Here is a 15,259-nt window from a genome sequence, read left to right as displayed (position 1 = left end):
TTTAGTTGCCTTATTTCGTATTTGTAATACTACGAGCACGCTTATCATTACAGAAGTGTGTGCGCTGCTGTGCGTATGACAGAAAACAGTGATCGTTTCGTTTTGGCAAGTGTTTTTCTGGGGGGAAGGGAAGGATTGTTTTCGCTTCCCTCGGTTTACCTTCCAGTTTCCACTTTCTCGAAGAAAGTGCAAATCGGAACGATCGTCATCGAGCGACTAGCGTCCACAGCAAAATGATAACGTTGCTCCCCACGTACTCTAGGACTTTGTTTGTAAGGGCAAACGGGGAGGGCAACGTGTAGAGAAAGAGATTTACTTAAGCAAAATACGCTCCCTTGCGGGGGAACCAGCAAATGAACGATTGCATCTTATTGAAAACAATAGATCACAAAACACAAATCCATGTAAACACGCTGTATAATGAACAGCAGCAAAGAAAACACAAAATCAGAACGATCGTTTCCGCCACAAGCGAAAGAAATCGTAAAGTAAAGGGAGTTAGTGGAGGATGTGATGTGTGCGAGAGTAGTTGCAGCAATTAGTAATAGTAGTAGCAGTAGTAGTAAACGAATGTTAGTGTCGTGAAAAAAGCGAGGGACGTATAAAACAGAAAACTGTGTAAAAAAAAGCAACAACAACAAACTACAACCGAAATTACACGACGACGACGATATGATGGATGGGTGGAAAACAAAGCAACAACTGATGCAAAACAAATCTTTTATGATTAAATAAAACAGAGTAAAAAAAACATAATTTAAAAAGTAACGTAATGGTGTTGTTCTTGAATGTGTGTTCAATTAATGTGATCGAAAAGACGCGAACAAAAGAATTGATTTTGCTGATGAATAATTCGTAAACCAGTTCGTCTGCTTCCTTGCGTTGAAATCACCAACGATTGGTACAACTCCTTGAGAAAAGGATCCGCCGGTATAGACAGCACAGAGAACATCCACGGAAGCGGTAACACGAATCAGCAATAATTTTAGTTGTTGTTTCTTTTTCGCATGTAATCTTTAAATGATCATCGCGAGAGTGATCGATAGTCGGATACAGCGGGAAGTGGATCTTTCATCTCTTTCACCGGATAAGATAAAATCCTCCAAAAGGGACCGGTTTTCTGAGTGCTGACACCAAGAGAGCATCCGAAGCGGGAGTTAACAGGTGTTCCCCATCACCGTTCTGGTAAATCATACAGCTGTTCTACTCTCGCATGTTATCAACATCAACAATAGCTACGATCGCGGTCGTTTGTGTGAGTGTGTCGGGAAACGTGATATCTCCATCGGAATAGGTGAATTTCTCCAGCAATGATCCGTTTCATCATTCTGCATACCAAGAGAACATCCACGGAAGAGGTAACACCGATGTCTCCGCAGCATCCGCATTCCTAGCACTTTATACTGGTGTGTGTGAGTTAGTCGAGTAGCAGAATAAGCATGCGTGAAAGGAACAACTATAGATTACACGGGAACTGGTGATAACAAACGAGGATCAATGTGACCTCCTCCAGGGATGTTCTCTTGGTAAACAGACCATTCTTCTGCAGGGTTAGTGAATGCCGTCACCTGAATGGAAAGCGAAGAAGGATCTTTATCCGACACATTTCGGAACTCTTACTCGCCCGAGCTAATCGTCAAGTTCTCCATTTTCATAAAGTGTATTACCTTTTGTTTTATTACTTGTCTCTACACAACAATAATAATCCGCTAGTAGTAGTTTGTTCATCGGCACGTTACGTTTGTAAGCGAATCCAAGTGAAAATGGCCCACAAACGAAATGAAACTATGCGGGGGTGGGAGGTTATTATTTAAGCACCCGGCGATATGTGACTCTCTGCTTCCCTAATCTAATAGCTTGTAGTTACACAAAACATGGACGAGCTAAAAAACCAACCGATCGTAATAGACAGAATAAAAAGCTGCATACACTGCATCACATTACACTTAAAAGCCAATAATAAAACATTAACAAAAAAAAAACGTTCCTTCCTAGTACACATATCGTTAAAACAAAGCACTTAAAATCATTGCAAAATTGGAATGGCATGATAAAACGGTGAGTGGGAATAAGAAAAACCATAATGATAGCGTCTCATTTAATACAGCTTCGTTACGCGGCATACTGTGTTGCTGTTGGAATGGGTCTCCAATGTGGCCTTGTATTGTCGTGCCCTTCACGAAAATCGGGACGCTTTTCGCGATCCGGCCACCATTCCCGGTGCTCCGATGCGTATCGTTGTCGTATCGTCGGTGCCGTTCGTTCCAGCACCATTGCCGGCTCCACTAGCTTCAGACGACAGGAGAGCGTGTTTGGTAACGTTCTCCGTCTGTAAGATCACCACCAACAATCGGTTGAACAGGATCAGCAGTAGCCGAGTGTTTAGCTTCTTGTTTTGGAGCATTTGGAAGAAATTCAACAGACCACTGTTGCACGTCACCGAACCGACCACGTGCTTCAGATCGTCGGACAGCAATGCGAAGAGGGAAATTTTGGCCGCCAGTTTTGTACGCAAACGTGTACTATCCTCACGCAGGGGAGTAGTTGGATTGAAACGATCCCCTTCCGGCCACACGTTATTGCTGGAAGAAGACACAAACAATTAGATCATTCCTTAACGGGCAGCGAGCGCAAACTTACAGTATCGACGACAGGACCGATTCCAGCTTATCCGCGGCCAGCAGGCTACTCGCCGTCTGTATAATGCGCTTGTTGGTCGCATGGCTAACCCAAGGCGCACCTAACAGTCGGTTGATAAGCCCACGGCGCAACCATTGCGATTTGTTCTGCAGATCGAACACCTCGTCGAGCAGATTCAGTGCCGATGCCAGTGCCGGATACTCGGACTGTTTCAGCTCGAGCGTCGGAATGTCCTGTATGTCGTAGAAGCTGCGCTCTTTCAGCGAACTTTTGCCCACGAACATCCTCGAAATGCCACCGACAAGCGTGTCCGGCATGTTCCGAATCTTACTCATGCCTGACTTGAGACTTTCGATCTATATTTAGAGAAAAGAAAAAGGCTCGCATCAATAAATAAAGGTTGAAATTTTTCACTCCGTGCTACCTTACCGTTTTTACTACCGGTCCTCCATGCATCTTACGGTCGTCCGTGTCCGGTTCCAAGAAGTTCCGTATGATCGCCATCATCTCTTCGGAAAGTTCCGCTTTCGCGCAGATCTCCGCCAGAAAACGGTTCAATATTTCCATCCGATGCTCCAGCACGGCCCGCTGTGTGTTTTGGAACGTTTTCTTCGCTGGAAACGGTACGCGATCGAGTGTTGGGAAACGTTTCACCAGCAGCTTCTTCAGCTCGAGAAACTTCGAATAGCGTCGATAGATGTGCCAGCTCTTGTGGTGATTATCCTCGATCACGTGCACCTGAATGGCGTACACCGCGTAATGCCCCTCGCAGTGAATAGCCGTGTTAATGATCCGTGCGGACAGTTTATGCTTATACTGATGGTGATGGTGGTGGTGATGGTGATGATGTTGGGTTTGATGGTGTTGACCCTGATGACTTGATTCGTCCGCATAACGATGTACAACATCAGACAGCTGCGGTGCCGGGATTCGGCGACTCGTGGGCATCGCGGTGGGCGCTTCATTGCCCGAATCGTTGCTGGAACAGTCGGACGATTGCCGTAGCTGCTCGATGTTGAGATCGTTGATGGCTGCAAACATCCCGGTACAGTCACTGTGCGATCGGGCGTGCTTGATCGTGTTCACGGTCGTGGGGAAAAGGCTCGACGGGGATGGTTTCTTCACCACAGCGCTGGCCCTCACATCGTGCTCCTCTTTGATGTCCACCGTAATGGGTGGTGGAAATGCAGTGGAAGATGTTGGTGCGGTCGGTACGGTGCTCGTCCCATCCTCATCGTCGTCTGTTTCATCGAAACGAATGTCACCGCTGTTGGTGTCGCTTGCACTATCACTGTGCATGAGCCCTCCGAACACGGTTAGGTGTTCGAGCGAAGGCATATCCTGATCGTGCGCGTTGTGAAAGTCTAACTCACGCAGCAACTGCTTGTAGGCCACACTTTGGTAGAAGTTGTTAAGGAACACTTCTTCGTTTTTCTGCTTCTCGTAGATGTATTTGCAGATCGAATCGAACCACGTGTTTTCCGGCTGGATGGACGGATCGTTCAACCGGAAATTGAGAGCCTCTATCAGTCCCGGATCGATGTTAAGGTAGTTGGGTGAGGAGGGTTGCAGATACTAGAACAGAAGTCGTACAGATGGAAGACAATATTCACATTAATTGAAGCGTACTGGACGATGAGCCCCTACCGGGACTACTCCCCCTTCGGATGACTACCTCCTGATACAGATTGCTCGCCTTTTCCCGGATGCTTCGCAGTAGTTCTTCTCGGCTTAACTTTGACTTGTTCACCTGCATCTCGGAGTAACATTGACTGGTACTAAGCTTCCATTCTATGGCAACACAAGACAAAATTAATACGCTATCCAACAAGTCTCCAGAAGAGTAAGAAAGGCTTTTTCCTTACCTTGAGCGGTGAGATAAAATATCACATACTTTTGCAGATTTAATACACTAAGATAGTCCAGATAGTAGAACACGGCCAGCTCCTTCCGCAAGATATCATCGAGGCTGAGCTGTGGTAAATTCGTTGAAGCTTTATCTCGTTCCGTTTTGCCAAAGTCTACCCGGTGGAAAAAAGGAACATACAAACAGGTTGTAGCGCTATTGTCCCAAACCTAAACCACCTTCCCATATTACCGTTCTTGTTGTTCTGCAAATGGCTTATTCTCAGATCGATCAGCTTCTGCGTGTACTTGAGACTAGCCAGCTCGGCACTACAGTTACTATCCTTGTACTTTGCGTCCATCTCTTTGGTAATCAGCTGCCGGCAGGCACGCAGCTCCGACAGATCGGTCGACTGGCGGATCATCTTCAGCAAAAACTCACCCGCCGGTGGATCCTTGGTGAACTGTTTCGCGATCTGCAGGTTAATAAAGTCCGGATCCGCCAGCGTGTGAAACATCGGTTTCAGCAGGCTGTTGGCGAGCAGGTTGCACAGCAGCGTACGCAACGTCAGACAGTTAAAGTCCTCCTCCGGAAGCACGAAGTAAAGCACCGTTTCGGACACGTGCTTGAAGTAGTCATCCAGCGCTTCCACGTCCATACACTCGCTGCGATAGTCCTCACAAAAGCCAAAGAAAGCGTTTAGCAACATCGTGTCCGGATCGATTAGCGATTGCTCATCGACCGGCAGGTTGTAAAACCGTGAGTTGGCCACATTCTTCTGCACTGCCGCATTACCCAGCTGCCAGGTAAGATCCGTCTCGCTCTTGTTGCGCCGGTGACCTTCCACCTTGAGGCTGCGCCGCTGCGGAGACAATTTCTCGTGGATCTTGATGCGCTTCTGATCCGTACCTGAGGACTTTTTGCTATTGGCACTGTTAGCTACCTCCTGCGTGGCAAGTCGATAGAAGCGTGTATGCTTCGCTAGATCATCGATCAGGCGGGTCGTCATCAGTGGAAGCAGGTCGACCGACCGGACGCGTTGACAGATTTGCAGAATGAGCGACTCGATGCTGGTGCGAATGTTGCACTCGGAAAATTCCCGATTGTCCGACACGATCGTGTACCAGGAGTCGATGAAATCGCGCACCACATAATCGAGGATCGTGTGTATCAGCTTGTCGACCGGTTTGTTACCGCTCAGGATCTTTTTCTTCTTCGGCGAGCCGGGCGGTGTATCGTGACGGTGGTGGTGTAGCAGAATCTCCGGATGCGTAAGATAAGATTTAAACGAGGACAGTGGAGTCGACGCAACGGACACTTCTTCGCCGATGGAAACATTGCCTACTGGGAAGAAGCGAACATGAGTATGGGAGATCGATCGCGACGAGATCGTTCTTGCAAACTGAACAAATCGTTTCATCGTTTTCTAGACAGATACTCTAATCTAGCACTAAACCTTTGTGTCCCTCTATATCCTCTACCTCCCTCGCTCCCCTCCTCTACCTCTACACGCTAGTGTCCCATTCAAGCGAATTTTACAACAAAAATCCTACACCTTCTTACGCTAACAAACAATGGATAAAGCAATGAGTAGAGCTGTCTCTGGTTTGTAAGCATTTCGACCCAAAGTTTACCATCTTTTCTCCGATGCTTGTCCAGCTCGTGGTCTGTCTGGCCGCTTGTCGCCCGCTTGTCCGTGTGTATCTTAATGCTCTCGAACGGTCTCCAGCGGCTACGTTCCTCTCCGGGCGATGGTTGCCGATGCGATGTGGGGGGCGGCACCGTCGTCGAATGAAGCGATCCTCCCTCGGGGCTGTTATCTAAAATGGTATGATGGTCCCGTTGGTGGAAGTGCAAATGGCCACGGTGCATAAGGTGGTCCGTGATTGTGTTTGACTTCGCCGGCGGTTCACCGGCGCTGGAACGTGGTTCGCGCTTCTTGAACAGCAGCTCGATTCCAGCATCGAGAAAGTTGCGCCGGCGGGTACCGTGGCCACCGGCCACGGACGAGTCGCCCGCACCGGACGGGTGCGGCGCTTTCGCATTTCGGTTAGATTCGGTTTGCACTTTGATGTTGGGCGAAATGAGCAGCAAATTACCGGGCTTAGGGTCACAAACTATTGGGAGCAGTATTTTTTTTTTTGTTTTGTTTGGGCAAGTGGCAATTCGGCAAAGGCGTGGCATTGACACACCGGTTGCAGTTGCCGGGGTTAGCGTGCCGTGCGTGTCGGATACCGTCGCAAACCGGATCCGGGGCAGATACAGTAACAAGATGGGGTTGATTTTGGCATTTTCATGTGCACGGGTGCATGTCATGGTAACATTTCGTTGAGGAGTTTTTGTAATCGGTACGTATGATGGCGATAGAGAGCATATGCGTGTACATGTGTGTAAAATGTGGTTCACATGGGAAAGAGAGAAAGAGAGAAGAGAAATGGGGTTTTCCGGATGAGGCGATAGAATATTGCTAGCGTAATTGCAAACAACATCCAAGCGATACGGGGTGAGCAAACGAAGATGAAGTCTCAAAGCATAAATGAATGCAAGAAAAACATAATTCCAACACGCATATCCAATCGGGATGAAATCGTGTGCATTTCACATGTGCGTATTTAAGCAACACATTAAACAAAATACGAACAAAAGAAGCAAACCGAAACGAAACAACAGAAACGGCCAATTCGCAATCGTAGGGCACGGTACAACAGAAACAAAACTACAAAACTAAAAGCACACAACGGCACCAAGGTTCATGCTTGTTTTGCAATCGGTGACTCTCTACATACCGATGCTGAGTCCTAACGATTTCGGTTCATCGAGCGGATTCTCCAGCAGCCCACTGTCTAGAAATTTGTCCAGATCGCTATGTTGTAAGTACAGTATGGTTAGAAACCTGCGTGGAAAAAGAGACGAACGGATTGAGAATGTGACACCGATTCGAACGGAAGACTGATAAGCGAGTCGTACCCGAGCAAGAACAGCACCAAACCGATAACCATCGTCGTGACCCAGAACATTCCGAACAGATTGATCGACACAGCCGCGCTGAGCGCTATCCAGCTGGCGTACTTGAACTCCATCCTTGATTCCTGGGGCTCCTGCACTACGTCGCGATGCACAACATTCTAACGCTGCGCGGTCTTTAAACGATACACAAATCAGGGCTATTGGTGGTAAAGATAGCTTGATGATGCGTGCAAGGCATCATTAATGCCGAAGGGTGAACATGGACAGGGAAAAACTTTTGTCACGAAAACAACACGACAGCGAATTTTGTTTTGCTTACATTGGTTGCGATGTTTTGATCGAAAGCATTCGCACGGGAGGTCATGACATACGCCGCTGTCAGATACCCAGTTGACAGCTGACAGATGTGCTCACACACCAAGTTTTAAAACAGGTGTAACGGTTTTTGGGACACAATCTTGGAAGAGAACAGCACAATTGGCTGGAAATGTTATAATAACGTTGTATTTCACCGCTTATCGCAAAACATATCGTATTTTAAAGATGAAACACTTTCGCTTTTTGCATTTATTCTCACATCCGAAAGCAAACTTCCGAAAGGATAAAATTCAATTGGAATTGCGTATAAAGTGAGATACAATACACATAGCGTGTCCGAAGGTACAAATGAAGATTGTTTGAATTGTGTACCACACTATTAAAACTTCAGTTTAAAAACATAAACAAATTTTTACGGTATTAACTCAATCACTGTCTCGTTCACAATGTAGGTGGGTAAATATTACAGTGGAATTTCGAATATTCCCAACGTACGCAACATTCTTGCAACTCATCGCAAAATTTATCCCAGTCATCGTGGTGTCGATTACAATTCGAATACTTCCACCAATGATTTGATTGGTCATGTTTCCTTTCCCGCCCAGATTCATAAAGGACGAAGCAATTGCCACGACCTTGCTGATGTCGCTTCGGCAGTTAGTTGAGCGCGATCGTTTGTTGAAATTGGTCAATATTTGTTCTCGAGCCCCGGACGGTTGAGCGGAACATTTTAAAGTGCAGTCTGCTGCACCAGGACAACTGAACCCGACAAAAGTGATAACAGCAGAATGGCCAAGCTGCTAGCAACGTTCAAAGCCACGCTGACGAGGATACTGTTTGCCGCCCACGGGTTCATTGCGATCTGGCAGGTGACCCAAAACAAAAAGGAACCCATCTACTGGTGTCTATGCGCTCCGATCGGAGTGCTTTTTATCGAAGGCATCTTTACGTTGGCGATCAAGAAGAACCAAGAATGGCGCTGGTAAGAACACACGCTCGAACGGGAAGCTACCACCCATTCTCGGGGGACGGTTTTGGAAGATGCCAACAAAATGGTAACCGTAAAATCTAATTTCCTGCTGTATAGCATGTGTCGTGGGTGAAATGGAACGACCACTACAGGACTTTGGGTATTGGTGGACTGAGGCATGGGCATGAATGTTACCGTACTTAAAGTGATTCTATTTTTTTCCTCCCTCGATGGTGTCCTCCTGTCTGGGGCTATTGTTGGGATTCATTCAAGATGGAAATTTTCGTACCGGAGAGTGGATGAAAAGCAGGCGAATTACGCTGCTCGTGTCACGTCATGGAAAGTTACCGCTGGTGTCTTTATCCCATGTGCGGTGGAAAATGGCTGTCGGCGAACGAAAAACGAAAGTGTGCGCACAAAGTTTGGGCCTTATCTCAAGTTGTGAAAAATCGAATTTACTACAGACTGCGTGAGTTTATCTTTTGTGGTTCTCTACTTCAACTCGCGAATTAGTGACATCAATGAGAAGAAACATTTACCTCAGATGTTTAACCGATTGGACGTTCGCCAAATTCATCTAAAATGTAGGAAAAATGACATCCATAACTTGAAGGGTTTTGTGAAGATTCGGTGGATGTAAATAAAATTAAGCTCTCTTCCATTCATTCGAAAATCGAAAGTTTCAAAGCGCTTTAAAACAAGGCTGGAAGAATTGGAAATTCTGGACAAAAAGTTCTAGCCCCTTAGCAATACATGCCAGCATCCAGGAAAAAGACATAAATTTAGATTAGATATACAAAGCCTCAGCAATTTTTCGCAACTTTAGGTCAGCATCATGACAAAATGATAACAGTTCCCGCTCCCGACGGAAGTGACCTAGGGAGGGTCAGCTATTAATGGGAAAGTTTTTCATTGCGGCCAGCTACAGCATTTTGTTGATTTAGGCCTTAACCGTGCATGGGACAAATGGTTTCGTACCGTGATACATTAGGATTAATGGCAAGGCTTAACATTATTCATCTATATTTTGCTAACTTTACACTGCGCGGCATTCTGTTTCGATGAAGAAAAATCTCACTTTTCGTAAATTAAAATAAACATTTGTGGCATTTGTGGCACCACGAAGCTCCAGCAGGTTAATTGCTTCTTATCGCTCGGTTTTGCAGGTTCTGCCCATCGGTCTTTCTCTACCTGTCCAGCATCGTGCCCGCCATCTGGCTGCTGGAGCTGGACAAGCTGGACAAGCGGACCCGCTACCAGGACCAGATGCTGAACGAAACCATCAATCTTGCGGCCACGGTCGGGAAGGATCTGAAGGACCTGAACAAGATGCTGGGCGTGAAAATTCAGCTGCCGGACATTCAGCTCACGGCGGAGATGTGGGTCACACTGATCGAGCAGTTTCTCATGCTGGTGCTCATCATCGGCCGTTGGATGCTGCCGAAGGGCGATCTTACCCGGGACCAGCTCAGCCAGCTGCTGCTGGTGTACATCGGTACGGCGGCGGACATTATCGAGTTTTTTGACTCCTTCAAGGATGCGAAGATAGCGAACGAACCGGTGCTGGTGCTGCTGACGCTGAGCATTTGGTCCTGGTCGTTGCTGCAGTTCACCATCGTCCTGTCGGCGACGCGCGCCCGTAAGCCCCGGGGTGGCGGGAGTCAACCGCGCGCCGGTCAGGAGGGAGCCGACGATGCGAGCTGCTGCAATGTGGCGTGCTGTAACATCGATGTGTGGGGAATTGCGCTCAACATTCTGCTGCAGGACGCACCATTCCTTACGTTTCGGTTGCTCATCATCGTGCACTACAAAATCATCACCTACATGAACATCTTCTTTACCTGTGAGTGATTTATCTTACACCCCAGCTGTCCCAGCTGTCTGTCGACCGGGCTGACTAGCTGCCGGTCGGGCTTGCTTTTTTTTGTTGTTTTGCCGGGCGATTAAACGATGCTACATTTGTTTTGGGGTTTATAAAGGCAAAAACACGCTCGTGATACTGCTGCAACTGTACCGACTGTACGTGGTGAACTCGGAAAACAGGAAAGCAGCGGCCAACAAGCGGCGGCTGAAGATGCGCGGCAAGGCAGAACAATCGGCCACACGGCAGCAGAAGCAACGGAAAATTAGCAAAAGGTAAGCACTTTCCCGTCCGCTCGCCGACAGAACGGGAAGGAAATTAGTTTCCATACGCCTCCGTTCAGGGGAAGGGAAAGCTTTTTCCGTGAAAGCTGCGCTCAAACAGCACAAAGTAAAGATCATTAATGAGGTTAACTAATTTAGTTCACTCCAGTGAGATCGTTTCGTTGCTGGAATCGTGCCACACGTACGAAGCAAAGCGGATTAAATGTTGCTTGTTAAAACATAATTATCCAATTTGTCTAAAGCAAGATTCCACCCTCCTTTATGATGATATGATTTGAAAGGCGAAGAGTACAGCTCTTTTCAAAAGCTTCAAAAAGTCCCACGTTTCCCGCGTTATAAAAGGACGAATCAATTTGGAACAGCCGTGTGCTTCATGCTTGGCTGAGGCCAGGAATTTCCCCGATTAGACAAAAAAGTGTAAATATTCCCATCCTGATTACATTATCTAATAGCGATCACTAATTACATGCCATTTGTTTCGCGTAACCTTCCCAACAAGCGGTCACGTAAAAGCCTCCCCGCTGTATGTGTGGTGGAGCGCGCGAATCTTCATATCACGCGAACCAGAACCGTTAACCTGCCCTTCCGGGATGTTCGCGAAACGGTTGCTCTCTATCTCCTCAGCACTGTGGCACGGTAAGGAAACCTCCGAGGGAACAAACATTAATCATCCCGTCCGCCAACGAAACAACACCGACTGACTGTTGTAGCAATGCCACCACCACCGAATGTAGGCCACGGGAAGCACCAAGTCTGAATCGATGCCATTTTCCGGTGTCCTCCAAGAAAGAGTGGCTGTGCGAGAGAGAGAGAGAGAAAAAGATATGGTGAAAAGGTGGAAAAAGTCACAGAAGCTCGGGCAGGAAACGGGCTGTCGTCTCGGAAAGAGGCCCTTTTCCGGTTGCGTATGAAATGCTGCGGTCGAGAACGTGTCGGTTGGAAACCCTTCCCGCCAGCACTTTCGTGGGACGCGTTATCGATTATTCCAAGCGTGTCCTCTCCGGCTTCGGAGGCAACTAAAAGCCTCTGAGCTTTGTGTCACGGCCCAGCAAAACGATATGGTAATAGTGGCGAGGATAAAGGAAATAAAGGTATGATTCGATTTGACTTTCGATGGACGTGATTCCGGGGACAGAAGCGAAAAGATACTTTTCCAACGCCAAATTGAATCATTCATCAGCGCGTGTAGTGTGTGCGTTGGGAAAGGTACGCACCAGCGTTTATTTGCGTTTGGTTTCCGTATCGTAATGAAGTCGAGCTAGATAGATTGTCTAATGTTCGCGATTCACCAGCGGAATGGCAGAAGATGGTTGTTTAAGGGCAAGAATTTAAATTACCACCCAAATTAGTAAATTTTAAATTCATCGTTAAATATTTACAAACAAAACAGTCTTCCAAATATGTCCATAAGTTAACTTGTCTACTCGCCAAATTCTTTCCCAGCGCAACAGTTGTTTAAAGATTCATGTTGATAGGATTGGCTTCCAGCATAATTAGTTTGATTTTCGTTTTTACCAGACACCCAATTGACGGGAATGGCGATGAAAATGGCTGACTTTGAAACTACCATCAAGCAGGGAAGCACAGTATTTAAAATTCCCTCGATTAGTAAACTTCAATGCTATTGGTAAAGCAGAACTTGCCAGATCCTTCCCGGGGTGCAACTTCAAGCTGCTAGCTTCAAGAGCACCAGAAGATAAGGCAACTCTCGAAACGCTTACTCGCAGCTGGCCTTCGGAAACGGTTCCCAACATACCCCGTCCTTGAGAGTTTTGCCCTAACCGTAACTTTGCGAGAGAATTGATCCTCCGGGAGATAGGCAAAGTTTTTCCCGTGCCCGACCAAGGCAATCCACTTTCGGGCACTGTTGTTCCAGCAGTTTCCGCTGCGTCCGGAACAATAAAAGCTGCCTGACAGTGCCGATACACCTGCAGTTTGTTGCGTTGTCTGGTGGCGATTTTCAAAACTTCGGAAGCAAACTGCAGCCAACGGTGCACTTTTAATGCGACTTATAGGTGTACTGATTGCCGGTGAAAGTATCCAAGCGTGAGCCGGGGGTGGTAGTAGTCAGCACGGGAGTCGTTTCCCGTACTTTTTCTTTTACTGGCGACCTGTGGCCTGCTTTGATAGAGGGAAAAGAGGATTTTCCTACCAGTGGCTAAAACCTTGAGCGTGAGCGTGGGTATTTATTATCGAAACTTTTCCCGCCTTTCGCCAATGCTGAACTTCGCCATTGCGGTGCGCTGGATACAAATCTGTCCGGAAATGGCAAACAAAAATGCGAAACCAACCAACCAAACGTCTCATCAAATGGCAGATCGATGCGAAGGCCCCGTTTTGTGTTGAACATTCTCTTATCCAGCTGTGCTTATCTTGCATCTCTCGCCCACTTCCAGGAAAGTTGCGGATGTTGGCGATGATGAAGCAGACCAGCAGGAAGGACGAAAGTCGAAACATTCGCGGAAAAGTCGGTAAGTGTTTTGTCAAATGGCAAGCATTCGTTGCGTAGTCGAGGGCCCTGTGCAGACGAGTCCAAATCCACTAATCCACCGGAGAGATCGGTTGTGCGAAAGCAGTTGGCGTGTGTACGATTAATTATGCGCAATTAATCACCCGTGACGGCACGCCACTGTTGCGCCTTTTCTGCTCAATTAGTAGCAAGTGTCCTCGGCTAAAACGACTGCCAAACCTCATCGTCATCATCGTCATTTTTCTCGCGTCGATAGACTCCTTCGATTTGACGTTCCCTTTCCCATCGCAGGTCGTCCTCGTCCCGCAAGGACACTGGCTACTCGACGGCCAGCAGTCAGACTACGGCCGAGCAGCGGCGTTTGCGGAAGTCGACGGTGAAGCCACCGCCGCGGCCCGGAACCGAGTCGGATGAGGACGATCCGTTGCCACCGCCGATCTGCAGCGATGGCGGTGCGGATGACGATCGCTACCAGTCGGAGGGTGAACGACCGGGGGGGCGTCATGGGAAATGCGAAGAACGTCGGTCAAAGGACACGAAGGACAGGTAAAAGATCCAGTGGGCAGCAAAGGTTAATGCGTTCCAAGCACGACCACACCGCGGTCTGCTAAATGTCACACAAATGACGACGTTGGGAGGCTTCCAAACACATCCTCCATGGCATGTGCTTAGACACAGCTTCAAGGGAGTTCAGGGGAGAACAAACTGCCTTACCCCATCGATCCTGATTCCTGGAAAAAGGTCATCCGACGGATTCCCGGAAGGGAGCTAGTGCTCCTCTCAACGCTTTTCGCCATCTCTCGAGTACGGCGGTCCATTGCCCGATCGCACATAATCCCATTTCGCTGCATACCTCCAACCCAGTCCGGAAAATTCTCATCCATCCACGGCCTCCAGCAAAAGATCTCGAACGCAATGACGGCATTTTGGATTAATATTAATTGAGAAAGATATCCTGTAACGGTGCCACAATCGTGTTCAGTTCCTTCCGATGCCGTGCTCAAATTAACGTCCCCATCTACAAACGCACATGCTTGCAGGCACAATACATGTGCCGGTGTGTGCGTGTGCTGGGTAGAAATAGGGCTCCAATCTCAAACGCTTCTGAAAAGCGAGCACCAAAAGCTCCTGTTCCCTTTCTTCACTGTGCGATGATGTGCCACTTGTGATAAAAACAGGGCATTAACATCATACACGGGATGATGTGTGGTGGTGGTGTTGGTATGTGTGCCATTTCTAGGATCAGGCCAGATGAAGAGCGCAATGTTTCCACCCCGGTGGAGTTTTATTCCATTATAACTTATAACCGGCACAATAATGCGCCACACAAACGGATTCTCATCCCCGGCCCCCGGCACGGCCGTGTTCGGCATGTGAAGACTCAGCTTCGATATAAATATACATGCTGCCATCCTGCATCATTACCATCTTCATCCCGAAAAGCGTGGCGTGTTGTTATTCCGGTGTGTTTTTCCCCCATTTTCAGGAAATCTTCAACCCGCCACACGGACGCTAAGCAGAGCTCGGGCCGACGAAAGCACCGTACCTCATTTGACAGCGATCACAGCGTGGACGGTGGTAAGGATCAGCGCAAGCGGCGCAACGCCACCGACACGGGCGGCGGTAGCTTCGAGATAATCCACGAAAAAACCTCAAGCGGACGTAAGAAGAAATCGAAACCGCCACCGCAGCACCACCACGACAGGACACCGCCGCCGGAAGGCTCGTCGTCGGGCACGTCGTCCTCGTCCGCCGGCAGCGGTTCCTCTTCCGGGTCGGAATAAATAAGCACACCCAACCGCCGAAAAGCGGCAGCAAATTTTGTGATGCGATCTAACGAGGAATTTCCCGTTCCTTCGCGGACCGTAAAAAAGAAAACCTGGGTTTGGGCTGGTCACCGCCA

General features: G+C 48.0%; 2 protein-coding genes across 2 annotated transcripts; one reads left to right on the top strand and one right to left on the bottom strand.

The window, feature by feature from the left end:
• Positions 1-2,176: 2,176 nt before the first annotated feature.
• LOC128707536 (sorting nexin-13-like) lies at positions 2,177-7,566 on the bottom strand. Its single transcript, XM_053802492.1, has 9 exons — positions 7,454-7,566; positions 7,273-7,379; positions 6,121-6,603; positions 4,739-5,830; positions 4,506-4,661; positions 4,316-4,431; positions 3,070-4,215; positions 2,641-2,996; positions 2,177-2,582 (listed from the first exon to the last, which is right to left on the bottom strand). The coding sequence occupies exons 1-9, from the start codon at positions 7,564-7,566 to the stop codon at positions 2,177-2,179; spliced, it is 3,975 nt and encodes a 1,324-aa protein (XP_053658467.1).
• A 993-nt stretch (positions 7,567-8,559) lies between these two features.
• Positions 8,560-15,140, top strand: LOC128709479 (transmembrane protein 26). The gene is given in 6 exon segments (XM_053804482.1): positions 8,560-8,753; positions 9,908-10,584; positions 10,721-10,877; positions 13,283-13,363; positions 13,648-13,902; positions 14,843-15,140. Coding segments are annotated over 6 exon segments (1,662 nt in total).
• Positions 15,141-15,259: the final 119 nt, after the last annotated feature.

This window comes from Anopheles marshallii, chromosome 2, assembly GCF_943734725.1.
Source record: "Anopheles marshallii chromosome 2, idAnoMarsDA_429_01, whole genome shotgun sequence".
Lineage (NCBI taxonomy): Eukaryota > Metazoa > Arthropoda > Insecta > Diptera > Culicidae > Anopheles > Anopheles marshallii.
This window is presented reverse-complemented; position numbering and strand designations above follow the sequence as displayed.

What these genes read in the sequence shown, in the direction of transcription:
- LOC128707536 (XM_053802492.1), bottom strand. Translation starts at nt 7,566, where the DNA reads ATGGAGTTCAAGTACGCCAGCTGGATAGCGCTCAGCGCGGCTGTGTCG. An exon ending in TTTGCAGAACAACAAGAACG is followed by an intron (nt 4,662 to 4,738) that starts GTAATATGGGAA and finishes TCCACCGGGTAG; the next exon opens with ACTTTGGCAAAACGGAACGA. An exon ending in TCGGTCCTGTCGTCGATACT is followed by an intron (nt 2,583 to 2,640) that starts GTAAGTTTGCGC and finishes GTCTTCTTCCAG; the next exon opens with CAATAACGTGTGGCCGGAAG.